Here is a 17,719-nt window from a genome sequence, read left to right as displayed (position 1 = left end):
TATTGTCCAGCTAAAATAATTCACAAGGTATTAAACATTGCCAAGCTGAACAAAAATCCAGGTACCCTTGTAGCAAATTAGTTGTTTTAAAGATACTAGAGCCCCTACATTTTGTGGTTATGGGGGTCATAAGAAAAACATTTTCACCTCCAGAATACAGTTATGGTTTAAAGTAAATCATTGTTGAATGCTTCCAACATTTATTTCAGTTACTAATTAAGTAGATTTGGATCCCCTTTTGTAATACAGATTATTGTAAATAATCTCTGTAACAGTAAATTTACGATAGGATTTAGTATGATTTTCATATTACACACATTAAGATGACTTAAAAGAAAAAACTCCACTATCATGAATACCCTAGTTTCACATTTAAGACTTATCCAAACCCTTTATCAAATCCTGATTATTTAACCACCTCCATCAGAAAATTTTTGGCCATACCATCGACGATTCCTCTCAACTGTCCCCATCCAATATATTCAGTTTAACAATGGCTCCCTTGTTTGTAAGAAGTGTTGATACAAATCTAAGTGATATTCACAGATAAATGCTTCACCACAAACAACATGGTTAGGTTAGCATTGTCAATAATTAAGACAGGGAGTCAAGGAAAAAGTATGCCTTCTAGCTGTGCATCCCAAATTTAAGGCAATGCTTATGTTTATGCTGTGTATGTGTTTGTGTGTGTTGGGGGGGATCAGGACTGGGCCCATATCAGCTATGCCTTCGTGTGTGCAAAGGTTAGGCAAGGAGGTGCAAATTAATCCCAAAAACCAGAAAGAATACAACTGTAACCAAAAGGACTGTTCATTCACTGAACCCAACATATAGTAGTTTATACCCTAGGCTATAATCACCAAGACTGCTTTTAAAACCACAGGGAAACTAGGCTAAGCTACTTCACATTGAATTAATATAGGTTCACAATGCTACAAATTATGGACATTGAAAAAAAGTTTTAATACCCACAAACACTAGTTGCAATGTCAGAAACACTCAAGGTCTTTTCCTCCAGGAAATCTTCCATTTGATTGAGGGTCTATTTTATTATCATTGTTTGACAAGTAGAGCTATTTAGATTAGTTTCTTGGTAGTTACTCATGAAAACTTTGTGTTTTTGTTTGTAAAACAAAAAAATTATTTTCAAAGACTGTATTGTAAATATTTTTATTATCCAGAATTTCTTATTCTGGAGAGGGATTGGAAGACATGACATGCTTTAATCTTAGAAAGCAATATTAATTTAGTTTTACAATAAATTTAAAATTTAAATAGTGTTAGGATTCAACAATAAAAAGATTGCTTCCTTCAAAATTTTATTGAACATGAATTACCACTTACCAAAGACACATTGTCACTGTTTTTACTTACATGTTCTTTAAAATATACTTAGATGTTCTTTAAAATATTATTCTTTGATTTTGTATTTACTATATACAGTACTGTATTGATTCAGTTCAAAGTAATTCATATTTCAATTCATATTTCTTACACTGTCTGTTTACATATGTTAGGAAATTCCAACTTTTTCAGTTTCCAAGAACTGAATGTCCTAGGGCTGGCTAGTGATCAAGGTCATAAATAGGTCCTATATGGTCATATTGTAGCATTTTCTTTGACAATGATTTAAGAAATTAATTTGATACCTTTATATTAATATTAATGATAAAAATATGACTCGGCTGAATGTAACTAACTGAATTTTGTTCAGTTCCATGAAGACAGTTATTTCCTCTACTTAAATATTTGGGAATGAAATTTAACCTACATTTACTGCATTTTATTTAATTTTCATAATCACTTAAACTGATTTTTGTTACCTTATATTGATAAAATTTGAGTTGTTACAATTTTACTTTTACTGGAGTTAATTTACCAATACTCAATGTACTTCTGGTCAAACAAACTTTATAGTCTAAAAACTGCAGCTACACTACTTCAGTTTAAATAGATTTCATTAACTTTTTCCATTATCCACTGTATTTTTGGTCAGTGTTGAAAAGGTAGGGTCCTGAGCAAGGCAGCTGAGTATACTCTAGCTCAAAGCCTCTGTTCTCTATGTCGATACTTGTTGAGTACTCATCTGCATCACTCTTCACTTGCATATAAAATGGAGTTGAATAACCTGTAGCAGATCAGGAGTAGATTAATTATTGCTTTAAGTTTTTTTTAGGGTGCAGGGATCAATAGGATAGGCCTAACTCAATATCCTTATCTATACCAACCCCTAGAGAAAACTATAACATGAAGAGGGGAAGAGGAAAAGGTAAATAATGTTCATTTTAAATGTGACTTAAAATAATACAGTGTATTGTTAATGTTTTTACATCACTGATAATCTTGATGGTAAAATCAGCATCAGCTAACCAGTTCAGTTTGAAAAACTGAACTATGACAAATTTTTTAAGTAATTTGTATTTTTCCTAACATACAAATCTGAGGTATTTACAAATGGGGCTCACTTTCAGCGCAAGCTGGAACTGGCCGTCTAACTAAAAAAACAAGGTGGTTATTGGTAGTTGGCTACTGACAGTAGGGGAGGAAGCCCCACCATCCAGTCGGTATGCATTCATTTTATCTTTTGGCTCAGGTAACAGAATGAGGGATGGCTAGAGGTGGGCCATTTATGTAAAGACCTCAGGTTTGCATGTTAGGAAAAATACAAATTACTTTGTCATTTGTTCCTACACGTATACAAACCTTTGGTCTGGGAGACTTCCTTCTTGGTGGGAGGATTCTGAACAAATCTCTTGAACTGACTGGTAGTTCGACTCACCTGGGGCCTCTCTTCCTGGTCATGCCTCTGATCTGTTAAACATGTGTGATGTTCAACTGTCAGACTTCTGAGCCTTTCGAATTAACAGGATGTAGCATCATTAATTCAAAGAAAGGCTTGGATGAACCTATATAGTCGGGGACAGTAAACCTGAAGATAACCAATAGGTTTGTTCATCAGTCTCTCTCTCCCCTTGCTAGAGAGAGGGTAGGACTTACATCTATTAATCCAAATTGAGCTAGATTATAGATATGATACCTAGTCATCTAGAACACCTATGCACACCCGTCCAACATGTGATGGCTTGCTAACCGTCCCTCTGCCCACTGGGAGTAGAAGGGTATAAAAGAGAAAGATTAGGAGGCCAGTCCCACACACATCCTCTCTTTTGCGGCCATACACCTTAGGTGAGATACCACCTGTCCCCAAGGGGAGCTGGGTGAACTACAAAACTGCTGAGCAGCCACCACAGGACCCAAGGATAAAGAGTCCAAGGATCTATGGGCAAGGTCCTGAAGGTAAAAGGGGAGGTGAATGTGGTCTGTCATGACCACATTTACGTCCTTAGTACCTGTCTGACAGGGTCTTCATGAATGTGAAGGGCAGACCAATGCCGCTGACCTTGTGAAATCTAGCCCGGAACATAATGTTGTCTACCATGTTAGCTGTGGAGTAAGCCCATTTGATCATCACACAAAGTCAAAGAAATGGTGCTTTTGGATGCCGCTTCTTGGCCAAGCCGGAACTAAACTTTTGGATACCACTTCTTGGCCGAGCTGGAACTAACAAGAAGTCGTCAGCACTCAAACTTAAAGGTCAAGTCCTTTAGGTGGTAAAGCAAATGGCCTGTGGTTACTTGGTAGCCACCCGGGTCTTTAGATTTGGAATGATCACCCAGTAAATCAGAAAGAATGGCGGGCTTATACCATGGATGCGAAAGATGTCTCATAGACACCAACAGCATCTGTTGTTCCCAGTCGGTCACCCATTCAAGTACCAAGTACTACTGGCCAGACCCAACGTTGCTCAACTTCACTTATTGAACGAGAAGTGGTGCTTTCAACGTGGTATGGCTGTTGGCTGTTTATGCCCCTGTCCGGAAAGACACATCTGAACAGTAACATCTTCGGTGTGTTGAGATTGAAGGTCCAACTCTGCCGTCGTCCAAGGTCGAACAATCTTCCGGAATGTCGAGGTGTCGAGACCAACTGTCCCTAACAACGACCTTAGTGACCGAACTTATCTGTCATTACATCCATCTTGCCTGGAATGTGTCTGGTTGATTGCTGTGCTGAGTGTGCTGCTGCCCACCCATGCACCTGCAGTGTCCACCTGAGCAGATGAAGGGACACTAGCCCCCTTATGGTTGACTATGGAACTACCTTGATACCGTTGCTTATCAATACCACAGAGCGCCTATCCTCAGATCCTGAAGCTTTTGGAGAGGTAAGGAGTTCCAGGATATTTTAGTGCAGGTTAGGTTAGGTTATGCTAGGTACCTAACCCAACCCAACCCACCCTATTGAAGTGCAGGTGACTGCCGTTCTGGTCAATGTCTAACCATTAGACTATGGCCTGTCTTTCTCTCTCTAAGAGAGGAATGAAAGGAATGGGGAGTCCCTTGTTGAAGACCAGGACCCCTTCAATCTGCATTGAAGGGAATGAAAGAGAAGCTGCCCATGAAGAAACGGCCTCCCTGGTGACGACAGGTGACCAAGAATGGCTTGTAACTGTTGAGCTGGTTGCCCCTGTCAAGACAAGGACAACTTCGCTGCTGTATCTGTTAGCCTCACAGATACTTATTATTGCTTGGGTGAGAGTTCAGACTCCTCAAGTCCATGCAACCGTAAGGCTGCGACCAAAACCGAGAAGTTAGTCCTGTCCTGGAGACGCTGCATATGAGAGCTTGCCAGGGCTAATCGATTGTTGATATACAGTACATCAGGAGACGCACCCTGAACGAACTTGCCCTAGTTCAAAGCCAAGGTGAGAAGTCATGTGAATATGTAACTTGGGGAGAGGTCAGAACCTCGCAACAGAGATAGTCATGGAGCCATCTGCTCTGAAGGGGTACGAAGTCTCCCCGGGAAATGAAGTGGAGAGACTTGCAGTAGGATTGACAGGTGAGTATTGTAAATACTCTTCCCTCAAACCCAAAATTAGGAATCAAGTTGGACTCCCTGATGGTTGCAAGTACAGAGCAAGTCATTTCTATCTTGAACTGAATCTGTTGAAACGGGTCAGGGAAGAAAGATCTATGACTGGTTTCCAATTACCCGTCACAGACGCGCCTGTGCCCCAGACGTCCACAGAAGAGCCATCGCTGCCCCTCGCCCAACCGTGGAGGTAGAAATGCTCTTGGAAGAGTGATCCCGTTCACCTGGGAACTCTCCATGTGAACGTAGAGTGGAGGCACTGCCCTGCAGTGCTATGAAGATATTGATGATCCTGTACACAACAACGTGAATGGGGAAGCTGTACAGATGTCCTATGGATGTGTAAGCCAACCGTCCACATAATTGTGGTGGTGGGAAACGTTCTTTGAAGAGCAATCCATCCACTATGAAACCTTCACATGAACGTGGGGAAAAAACTCAAAAGAGCCATCCCGTTCTCCTCCACACCTCCACGTGAACGTGGTTGTGGGCCCGGCCCCGGATGTGCTATGCTGTGGCAATGTTCCCGAGCGGGAATGTGCAGGGATGAAGAAGCACCCACATACTACCTGACACTCACTTGGGAGAGCATAAGATGAAATTAACGAAAACAATCGAGTAGTTGTTTCTCGGTCAAGCAGTATTTGTAGGAAGGATACGGCCATGCAACATCTGTGCAGCTGCGCTTCTTCTTCCTTGGAAAGTGAACCTTTGGCTAAAGATGTTCGGCTAACTGCAGCAACGTCAAAAAGTCACAACCATGCAACATTGCTTCGCTGATCAGACAAAGCAATGGCAAGGCTTACTTCTGCCCCAGGCCCTCTCTCTTTCCTCCTCGGTTGTACAACATGAAGCCTAAGGCATGGGCGTGCAACATTGCACAGCAGCGTATTCTTATTTCCTTGGAGAGCATATCTTTGGACATCCGGAATACTGCAGCAATATCATTAAAATGGCAACTAAGAACTGTTCCTGAAAGGAGACTTGTAGGGGAAGAGAGAGCACAAGAATGCTATGAACTCTTGTTCTGGCACTGAAGCTATACCTGGTCGTGCCCTGAAGAACAACGGAAGGAAGGGGAAGATGATGATCTGGGCTGGAGCTGCACTTAAGGGAGACTAAGGTCGAGGAGGTATGACCGGGGAAGACACGGCTGTGGCCTACAGGAAAAGACGAACGTGAAGGCTTGACTTTTACTGCATATCCAATGTCGAATGCAGGGAGGGATGAAGCAGCTCTTGAAGCTACAAAACACTGCATACACCCCCAAACCAAAGTCGACTGGCTGAATGCGGCTGTTGGCTGTCCCTCAGATGGTGTGTCGTCTTCCTTACAGTACTGAAATCCTTCCTCAGGGAAGTGGCCCTACCCAACCTTTCTTGAAAGGACAAGGAAGAAGACTGCGAAACAGCATACGACAACAAAGGATGTAAAGGCGGCGATGAAAAACTTCATCAAGAGTAGCTGTCCTGGAATTTCTCATCATCTAGAGCAGGAACTGAGACAGGTGGAACCGGTAACCTGTCTTAAGGTCCTGCAACATCAACCTCCTCTTCCTCCTCAAAGGCAAGCAGTGGCTCTTGTACGATGGGTTACGACACCACTGCAATATAGGGGGCCATTAAAAAATTACGTAATGCCTGGGAGGGGGAGGGTATGGTGGTTATGAGTGTGATAGTAGGGGGAAGGAGTTACATAACATTTTCAAATTTTTTTCCTTGGTTTCTTTTGAAAAGATGTAAATGTAGGACAGAAGAGAGATCTAGTAAAGATTCTGCAATAGACTTTTATTATATTTTTTTAGTAATATTGAGAATATGGTATTTAATTATATGTAACTCAACCCTTGTTTGTACTTAACATTTTCTACTGTGTCTAATAATATCACAAACTCATCCCTTTTCTGAACTCCGACATTCTCTACTTTATGCATAAATATAACTTAGAAAAATATCACAAATTAAATTAATCCTCTAAAAAACATGGCATAAGAGAAAATTTTCATTTAAAATTTATCTGTGATTCTTATGATATACATAAAAGTATCAAGAAAAACCTAAAACCTAAAGGTGATAATTTCCAGGTACATTATTAGGCTAGACTTTAATATACTATTGCATTAAAAAAAGAAAACATACTAATTTGGAGGGGTTACATAATTTTCTGGGGAGGGGGAAGATCTCGACACATTTTTGAGGCATGACAAGGGGGAGGGGGGGTAAAAATTACCAAAAAAATGTGTTAAGTAATTTTTTAACAGCCCCTAGCAAGAGAACCCACCTCTGTCTCAAGCCTCACAAGCTCTACAACATCTGAAAGACAATGTTTTACAACATTCCAGGTAACTGTGTAGTCAAAATAAAAATCCTGCTTGTTTCACAGAGAAAACACTTCAGGACAAACAGAGAAGATGAAGAACAAGGATGTTTGATAAAACGAGGTTGAGAAAGTGCCTTTAAATAGAAATGATTGGAGGCGAGAGGCAGCCATTCTCCCTTGGATGCGTGATAAGAAAAAGATATAACAGAATAAAAGAATAAACACCAAGGCTAAGACAAAGAGTTGGATTAGCATTATATCAAAGGTAAAACAAGTTAGAGAGAATATCAAAGAGAAAGGCTCATACGGGCTAAAACAAGTTAATAACAACTATGCAGGAAGAAAGAGCAAATAGAATATGTAAACAGAGTAGCACATGTAAGTTTGCAGCACTGTATGTCCCAAAATATCTCAAAACAATAATTATACTAAAAAATGAAAAGAATTAAGTTAAGCGGGAGGCAGCAGAAGAGACACGTCTGTCTGAGACTGCGGCCCAAAGGAAAAGTAAATGCTTATGACTGGTTGGTGGGGCTTCCTCCCTACTATCAGTAGCCAACTAACAATAACCACCTTGTTTTTAGTTAAACAGTTGGTTCCAACTTGCGCTGAAAGTAAACCCCATATGCAAAGACAAAGTTTGTATACGTGTAGGAACAACATGCTTTTTCTTGCCTTTGTGACATTGGCTAAATTTAAGTTTGGCAGCAGGGTTCTAATGCCAGGACATGTCACTGTGGGAAGCTTTTAAAATCTTCCTCCAAGTATTTTATGTCTAAGGTACTGTACTAATGAACAAGATTTGGTTCAGAATCCACAAATGCATACATATGTGTAGAGAGCAGGCATAAGATTTCAACTCAGATGGGAAATGAAACAAAGTACTTGAATACCGAATTAGAACACACACACACACAAATGGGTTTTTCCTGCTGTGAACAGATCATAGGGGATTTCAACAAAATAACAAACTGACTTACTGACAATTGGTCCAATGACGTAGTTACCAATAGCAGTGCCACAAAAGCGATCATGGCTCCAAGGATCATTGTCTCCAGGAGTCCGACTTTTAGGTACAACAATGTAGTCGGCTTGACATCCCTGAGATCCAAACTGAAATGGATATAACGAAGATTCTAGTGTTTTGAATTTAGAACAGGAATTACTTCAGTCATATACCAGATAAATTTTTATTCAGAATGTCCAGTACAGTATTATTACATAAGAATTGTAATAAAGAAATGGCTAACAATCATTCAGGCACTGCCGTTGAAAAATTAACAATAATTCAGGCACTGCCATTGAAAAATTATGTCAATCATGTTCTAACTTTCTTGACAAAGGAATTTTATCCAAACCACCTTTACCAAGTCTCGACACCTCATCCCTAGTACAGAGTACCAATATATTTTAAAGCATACCAAATTTCTTTGTGCTACTCAGGTATTCAGGACTGACTAAATTTCACATGCAGTTTACCCACTGAAAAACAGCCCATGTCGACAAAAGGCCAATCTAATCTAATTCATGGGTTACTGTTCACAAGATCTGGCTACATAAATTTAAGTAATTTGCATTTATCAGATTATACTCTTATGTCAAGCATAAAGATATGACATACCAGATTACTCCCTTCCACTGTCTCGTTGTACTTGACTTGACCTGTAAGCAAGAAGGATTCTGAGCTTGTAGGTGTGTACATAATACCACAATATCCTTCTGCCCCTTTCACGCACACATGGTAGTCAAGGTTGTTGAGGTGACCTACGGAAGTAACAATGTAAAAAAAACAGAATTATGAAATATCCTTTGTTAGGTCAGAGTAGCATTGGTTTCTTTAGTGTAAGCAAACTTATAAAACCTAATTTGTTCCTATGGTAATATAAACCATTGCCTTTTATAGAAGAGTTATCTTTCAATATGAGCTAGAATCTGGTAAAAAACTAGGTAACAATGTAGTTAACCAGGTGGTTAACAGGTGAAGATGAGGGGGGGGTGAATGGGGGGAGTATTCCTCATTCGCTGACCCTCACCTTCACTTTTCTTTCTGCCCAACAGTGTCGGAACATGCTGCTCTCTCCAACTGCCTGGTTGAAAGTTGTGGATGAGTATTTTCTCATTTATTTGCTTTGGTGTGTTTTCATTTTTTACTGTATCAGTCTTAGTTGATTTTTTATTGTATATGGATAATAAAAAATAAATATGTCACTGTGAGGGATATGGCCACCCTTGTAGGTGGTTCATGTTGCCCATAGCAATGGACCCCCATACTGTATGTGCTTCCTGCAAGAGGAGGGATTGCTCTAGGACTTCCCCTTGCAAGGACTGTGTTATTTGGGACTCATCTCAGTGGATTAGGTTTGGAAAGAGGAGGAAGGACAAGAAGCCTTTGCTACCTTCCTTTGGGGGTAAATGCTCCTCTGGTGACACCCTTAAACTATTCTAGTTTCTTCTTACCCCAAATTTCCATCCCTCTTCGTATTTTAACTACTATTCCTTCAAAAAGAAGTGGTGCTAGGCTTAAACCTGATCATGACCTCTATCCCAAGGATGTAGCAGCTTCTGGTGGAGGTGTTTTATCAGAAGCTGAGTTGCCATCGGATAACTCTGGTTGTGACACTAATGCTCCCAGTCCCTGTACGAAGATTTGGCCTACCCTTAACATCCTGGGCAACCCTTCAATTGCTGACTTCCACCAGAACCCTCTGGTGATGTCCAAGATTTGTCTGCTGTGTTGGCTGTTTGTAAAATCACTAAGGAAAGGGATCTTCGTGTAGCAATAGTTCTCCAGGGGGTGGATCCTCAGATCAACAGGTCTTCAGTCAAGTCTATGGTTCCAGTCTTGACCAGCTTTACAGTGTGTAAGGTGGAGTCACTGGACTCTTCTGACTCCTCCCTGCTGCAGCAAAAGAGGAAGAAGGGGAACTGTTTGCACAACCTGTTCACTTGGCTCATGATCAGTCCTGGACTGGTACCTGGTTAGCTGTGGAGTAGGTTTTCCCCCTCAATCTTCTTCGAGAGGTTCCAGGAGGGAACGTGCCCCATCTTCAAGCCCATGAACTTTGCGCTCCGAAGCATTTGTGTCCAGTCTTAATCCAGGAAGAGGTCTCCTTTGACTTCTTCCATCTCTTGTGTGTGCGGTTCACCACAGAGGTGGGAGGGTATCAGGAGCAGTGCGAGGACTTAGACTCTCCCCCGTGCCTTCTTTTTCACTGGCTACCAAGTATTGCAGCAGAGGGGTGACCAGGCCAAAATAGGTTGCTTCCTGTGCCTTCTCTCTGGTGAAAGGCTAGTCTGGTTCAAAGGGCTGGGAACACCCTAGGGTGGGCCACAGGGGCTGTGGCCCACACTTCCATGCCAACCACATTTTCACCAGTACCATCAAGCAGTACACTCCCCTCATGCACCTTCACATGTGGAGGTTATCCAGCATCTCCTGCAAGAGAGAGGCCTTTCTCGCAGGTCTACGAGGGTGATAGCTGGGTACCTTAGGTGTTCCTAAGCAAATATGTACCCAAGAAAGTGGGCCATCTGTGATTGGTATCATTCTTAAAAGGGGTACCTCTCCAGTTAGAGCATCTGTTCAGCAGTTTACAGATTTTCTCATCTACCTTTGCCAAGAAAGGCTTCTTTCTGTAACTGTAGTAAAAGCTTACCACAGGTTCAAACTGTACTGGCTAGACCTCTCCTCTTTAGTAGAGTTTTCTATGCTATTGAGGAGTTTTGAACAGTCTTGTCCTCAGGTACTCTAGCCCTCGAAGTGGGATATATCCCTGGTGCTTAAGTCTCACCTGGGCACCTTTTGATCCTCCATCTTGGTCCTCTGATTGACACGTGGCATCCATGACTGTTTTCCTCTTAGCTCTGGCATTACCAAAGAGGGTGGGGGAGTTACATAGCTTGTTCTACCTTGTCTGATATTTGGAAGTGTGGGAATCTCTTTCATTCCTGAGATTGTAGTCAAAACTCAGAATACATCTGTTCCAGGTCTAAGACTTTGTAGGTGCACATCCAGATAGGATGCTGCTTTGCCCAGTTTATGCTGTTGAGTACTATTTGAAACAAACCCACTTATAGAGGCCGGAGTGAAGGCACCTTTTCGTTAGTATGGGTAAGTGCAAGGAGGAGGTATCTGGGAACACTCCTTTCTGGCTTCGTGAAATAAACAGATGGGCTTACACCACTTCTTCTGAGGATGTTGGTCTCCCTTCTCTTGTGAGAGGTCATGAAGTCAGGGGCATGTGTTTTTTTTCTTGCTTTTTGGAAGAACTTTTTGTTTTTCAGTTAATGAGAGCAGTTTTCTGGCATCCCTATACAGTAGTTCTTTTCCTTGGGACCTGTGGTGGCTACCTAACAAGTTGTGTAGTTACTCGAGCTTTGGACTGGAATGGGGTAAGTTTGTCATCTGATGTATTTAGGTCTGGTATAAGTCTGAAGGTGGATTTCCCTTCCTCCTCATTGCTTTGGGAGCAGTGTCCAGGCTGCAATATGTTCTAGAGTCAGACGAGTTACAGGCGAGTACACTTCAGGTACCCATTTCCCCTATCTGGTATAGGGAAGTGTTGCTCTCTCTTATAACAAGGGGGAAAGAGGACAAGGTAGAGTTTAGTCCTGAACCCTTTAATTGTAATAGCCAGAACTAAACTACCTCTTGAATTAAAGTCTCTTATGGAAGATGTCATGGTCCTTCAGTATTTCTTATTGAGTAATCCCTTCTTGCCTTGGAGGGGGCACCAGACAGGTGGGAGGTTACAGAAGCCTTGTCTTTCTCTGCTTGCTGGGCATCCAATATCATGACATATCCGTGGTGGCTTTCAACTCCAGTTAGTTGAAGGGGACTGACCTTCCACCTAAGAAGTAAGTCTCCTATATAAAAGGCGATGGTTTGTCTCCTATAGAGACAAGTATAAAATTTTTAATAATTTTTATTTTTCCTAGGTATATAAACCAGAGCCTTTTATAATTAGTCACACCTCAACCACCATACTCAATCCCAGCAGCCATAGGAAGAGCACAAGTGATATTCGGCGAGTCATTCACCTCTCATTTCCACCTGTGAACCACCTGACTAACTACCTAGTTTTTGACCAGTTTCCAGCTTGTGCTGAAAGGCTCTGGTTTGTATACCTCGGAAAAATACAAATTACTATTCAAAATTTGTTATACCTAAGTAATCCATGGAAAAGCAAAATAAATTAACTTAAAATAGCAATTAGTTGTATATGCTGTTTCATCAGAACTAACCATTGTAATGATTTTATACTGATAACAATTGTTGATTTGCTTAATCTTTATCTATACAGTTTTACCAACCAGTCCAGACTCGCTTTCCACAATCTGTCTCTGTGCCATTCCAGCATGGATTATAGTCCAGCTTTGTGCCATCAAAGTTGAAGCTCTTTATAGTCTCTCGCACACCCACATGGTACTGGAGACATCCTGTTGGGGCTTTGGAGAAAACATGCAATCATTCATTCTGATGTGAACATTTTCTGCTGTTCTTTTATCACAGATTTTAAAATATTAAACCAACTTCAGAAAAATCTTCTCAACAAGATATTTGGATTACACAATTTTAAACACCTTTGATGATGCACCAATTGTATTTAATAAGCAAATGCAACATATATTTTGTTTTCATACAGTTCCTATTTCAAAAATGGTTTATATAAAAAACTGGAAAAAAATCTTACATATTTAATAACTATTGATCTTCAAAGGTTGCAAGACTAGATTTAAAGGAGAAAAAATTGGCTCTTAGAATGACAGTACTTTAAGAAGAATTAACAAATTACCTACAGAGTATGTAACTATTCCATGATATTTCCACTTCAAGTTTATGATAGTAAATGATTAAACTCTGAGGGACTTATCAATGTATGAAAAATTTGTCCTTACATTTATGATTGAGGAGCATAAAAGAAAGGAAATCATTACTATTCAGTATGTTTTGCTGGCAGCTATTATAATTTGTTTGATCTACAGTAAAGCTAATACTTTGTGCCTTTTTCAAACTAGCAATTAAATCTTTTACCTCTCGGGCTTGATGTCTTGAGATGATCATAGGTGCAATTGCAAGGAATCTGATTAACTCTGACTTTCCAGCGGCGATTATCTTCCACCTCAAATTTGTAATCAACTCTGCAAAGATAGAGATCATATTCTTTATATTTATTTTTCTATAAATTATTGTACAGTAAAATTTTGCTATACCGATTCCACTCTCTCTCCAGGGTGTCATTTGGATGATGAAATATTCATGAGAACTGGTAAGCTGCAAGACTTACTGGCGCCTTGCGATGGGAGTTTAGCTTAACCTAATGTTTTAAATAACACCAAATGGGTCAGCTAGTGTTAAAGTTGGAAGACATCTTTTGCACTTTTCCATCTTTGTGAAGTAAGATAATTTTCAACACAATAAATAATTGGAGAAAAGTCCTCGGGAAAAAAGACTGTAAAGACAGAGAATCCGAGAAGGCTGTGGTATTAGTGAAAAGAACTAGAGAAGGTACTGTTATTGTACACTGAGCCAGCATTATGGAAGCTCATGGAGCAATGTTCAAGAAATTAGTTATGTAGACAAAGTTGATGCACACCAAGGGTACTAATGCTCAATTGGGCAATGCACTTTTGCCTTGTTTTTTAAATAGTAACTCCGTTTATGTGTCTGTTTGTTTTATTTATTTCCTCCATTTAGCATATCTATAATTTTTCTATTTTTTCATTTTAAATATACATGCATTTTGCAACCTAAGGCTAAGTTCATGTACAATATATGCCATTTTTAAAATAATTTTTCAAAACTGCTTAAGTAAAATTGAAAAATAAATATAAACAATATACAGTACTGTACCATTAAAGCATCACCCCCTTTTTTTTTCTTTTGGACATTAGCCTATTCAGGATGTCCTATACCGACTATACAAACTGAAATTAAGTCCAATCTAATAGGTTACAGTTCTATATTTACCTGGAGAACCACAATGCAAAATATTGTTTCATTACGTGGGACAAACCACTTTCTTTATAACAAATATGTACGCGGGAACTTTTAAAATGAGTTAATAAGCTTTGTGTACAGATCTTGGAGAAATACCAATGAAATATTAAGCCTTTCTGCCAAGAAACAGACTTACGGATGTGTCTCTCCAGTTTCCTTGTCTGTGTAATGACCGTAGGGCTTGGGGTAGATGGGAGTAGTCAGTACATGGAGACTTGTGCTAGCTCGACCCGACACATCAACGTACACTGTAATGATAATAGTAATGATAACTATAACAAATCTGTTACCTATCTAAAATAAAAGCCATACAGGAGTTTTTTAGAGCCTGCACAGCTTGTCATAGAGCATTTAATATCTCTACACAACAAATTTATTGTGTATTTTACTGTTCAATAACATATATAAAAAATATGAGAGAGTGTTAGTTAGTTAGTTTTGTAAACAAATGGCTGATTATCAAGTTGAATGAAAAGTTTTACTACTGCTTCAATTACAACTTTGTGTTACTTTAGATGAAATATTACATGTCTTTCTGGCATTCCTACTGGTCTTTGTCTTCTGCTTCTATATAGAGTACATTAATTTTCCCACAAACTGTTTCTTTCTCCCTGTCAATCTTTGAGCTCTCAGGTTTATTTTCTAGGCTCCTACTCCATGCCATAGGATAGTTTCCTCATTTGTAATGTCCTATTTCCAACTTGCTCTGGCCATGAATCATTGCACTAACTAGTCAAATTTGTGCAAAATCTTATCCCTTTTCTCTGTTAAGAGGATAATTTGTGTTGAAAGGCAGAGGCATAAGTGCATCATAAATTTTTGCCATATAATAATGGAATATAGTCTTTTTCAGTAGCCTAGAAATAGCTTTTGGTTTCTGATACTTCTTTTTTATTTCCCTTTAAGTAACAGCTTTACACTCCAGCTTAACCCCAAGGTAGCAAAAACTTCCTACAGCTTTTCAAGTCTGTTCTTTTACAACCACATGGTTCTCTCTCTCTCTCTTTTTTCCCTTTCATCCTATACAGTTCAAGCATCGATAGTACCTTACCCCATTTATGCTTCAATCCTGAGCATGTCTTGTGAAACAGTCTGCTCAAGTCAATACACATACTTTAGTTTTGAATTTACTTGTACATCTTACCCACAGCAACCACATCACCATTCCTGATTGTGTTTTATCCACCGCTTCCTTTCTGGCTGGTCAGCATTAATGTAGTTTTGCTTACATTAAATGTTCAATGCTTTCTTCTCAGTCATCTTTGTTTTTCACAATGCAATGCATCCCATTTTCCCCTCTGTTGTTCTCACTACAGCGCATCCAATTTTCCTTTGTAAAATATTGTATTCTATGCTTCTGGTGCCATCTTATATTTTTAAGTATATGTTTATGTATAATCTCGTTACCTCATTAATGTTATTAGTAATGGCACATAAAAGGGTTTTTCCACTTTGATCTTTGCAAGGGCTTACCCAAGCTCTTCTGGTGTCAAATTCTCTAGTGGTCTGTCCCTCTGTCATGTCAATATCCTCCAGTTCATATTGCTTCCCTTTATTTAGTAGGTTTTTAAAATACTGCCTATATATTTTCAGCACTTGTTTCTTTGAAATTTGGCAGTTTTCATCTTTAGTATTATAATGCAATAGCCCTTTTACATACATGTATTTTCAATTGTTCTTCAAACACACTGTTTTACAGAACTGAATTTCTACATGCTGCTGTGTTGAGATTCTTATTCCATTCCTCTCACATAGTCTCCCTCCTCTTCTCTTTATATCTCTGTTCTCCTTCCTGTTTATCCTCTGCCACAACCCTTCTGGTTCTCTTCTTCTCTTCAGCTGACTTGCAAATCTTATTCAGTATGTCTTACTAACGCTATATCCCATGCCTGATGTCCCACCACACACTTCCTCAGCTGTCTATTGATTGCCTTCATTCTCATGTATTACCAAACATAAATTACATATATAACAAAGACCAAAAATTATTTTAAGAACAGTATGTACAAACTCAACTGAAATCAATTACAGTAACTGCAGAATATATAAGTTAATTTATGCAGAATTTCATTTTAATTACCAGTGAATGCTTTAGAAATCTTTTTACCTCATGATAAAATTGCTATTATAATACTGTAACATTTCAACTGAAAGCCAAACACTACATTTTTTGTATATGGAAAAATTCTCTTCCTTGACTTACTATGTTGACCATGATTGCTTCCACACAGTATTGGCACTGGTTCATTGGCCCTGACCATAAATTGGTCGAGGTCACAATTTCCATATTCTGGAGGCTGCAATTCTAGTTCTTCGAAGTCCAGTCTGGAATGTGATATGTGATAAACAGTCAAGCTTGTCTACAAATTTGTTTAGATACAGTCATCATGAATGGATAATTTACACTGGTTTTATCATTAAGCTGAATACTCAAGACAGCGCTTTCACTGGCACTATTTTAATTTTGTACATTACTATATTTGACTGAGTTTTTTCACAGGAGTTGAAATGTGATATAAAAGAAAGTGAAACTACGTCGTGTTCAATCTTTTGCCTTAACTCTAAGGCATTCTTAAGCAAATATATATCAAGTAGTAGAGTTCTGAATGTGTATGGATGTGGTATAGACATTAGGACATAGTGACACATGCAATAGCAGCGTGTCTACGAATGGGAAGTACAAAGTTATGCCCATGGTGCATGCCCCCCAAAATTTTGGTGTAAGGCAATATACTTGTGAGACGCCAAACCCTATCACTGTCACTTTCAACTTTAGGTTAAAGAAGAACAGTAACCCTTTCAATTTGGGCCGTGTTCAAGTTTCCTCACCTTGACAAAAAAAAAAAAAAAAAACTACAGATCCATCACAAAAATTGACAAGATTGAGAAGCTGAGGTCATTTTACCCAAAGGATCTGGATGAAGAAATTGTTCTGGAATACATGTTATTTTGCAATGCACTCTCATCATCATATGAATTAAGGTCACCTCAAGGCATCCATGAAATCTACCTGCACATGGTGGAAAATAAAATGTTGGAGCTTTTTCCAAATGATGCAAAAGCATATCAGTTGGTGCTAACCTCACCAGTGTCATCGTGCTCATGTGAGAGGTCATTCTCTTCCCTCAAGTTTGTTAAAAAGCTCTTTGAGGAGCACAATGAGTCAGACTCGCCTGAATGACCTCATGGTCTTAGCAGTTCAAGCTGAAAAACTTTAGTCCTAAGATCTTCAGAAGGTAGTGGACAAATTCTGGAACAATGCTTCTAGACGTTAGGAGATGAAGGTATTTCTTTGCATGATTATGAATTATTGATTTATGATTTCTCATCTGAAATCCAGCAGTAATATTTACAATTTATGTGTATAAGCAGCGGGTTCGGTGTGCAACTGTAATTTGTGGATGTGCATAGAAAACTTTAACAACATGGTAATTATGTATGTTCATGTCATAACTGGGAACTAGA

General features: G+C 39.3%; 1 protein-coding gene across 2 annotated transcripts in view; it reads right to left on the bottom strand.

The window, feature by feature from the left end:
* Positions 1 to 1,306: 1,306 nt before the first annotated feature.
* LOC136845963 (cubilin-like) overlaps positions 1,307 to 17,719 on the bottom strand; it is a 177,185-nt gene continuing 160,772 nt past the window's right edge. For both annotated transcript variants that reach the window (XM_067116508.1, XM_067116507.1), the window contains exons 7-13: positions 16,458 to 16,579; positions 14,391 to 14,502; positions 13,289 to 13,395; positions 12,568 to 12,702; positions 8,876 to 9,018; positions 8,235 to 8,367; positions 1,307 to 2,128 (exon numbers count right to left, since the gene is read on the bottom strand). In XM_067116508.1, coding sequence (XP_066972609.1) covers positions 1,974 to 2,128; positions 8,235 to 8,367; positions 8,876 to 9,018; positions 12,568 to 12,702; positions 13,289 to 13,395; positions 14,391 to 14,502; positions 16,458 to 16,579 — 907 coding nt within the window. In that variant the 3' untranslated portion in view covers positions 1,307 to 1,973. The remainder of the gene's footprint in view (positions 2,129 to 8,234; positions 8,368 to 8,875; positions 9,019 to 12,567; positions 12,703 to 13,288; positions 13,396 to 14,390; positions 14,503 to 16,457; positions 16,580 to 17,719) is intronic.

The sequence above is a fragment of the Macrobrachium rosenbergii genome, chromosome 14, assembly GCF_040412425.1.
Source record: "Macrobrachium rosenbergii isolate ZJJX-2024 chromosome 14, ASM4041242v1, whole genome shotgun sequence".
Taxonomy (NCBI): Eukaryota; Metazoa; Arthropoda; class Malacostraca; order Decapoda; family Palaemonidae; genus Macrobrachium; species Macrobrachium rosenbergii.
This window is presented reverse-complemented; position numbering and strand designations above follow the sequence as displayed.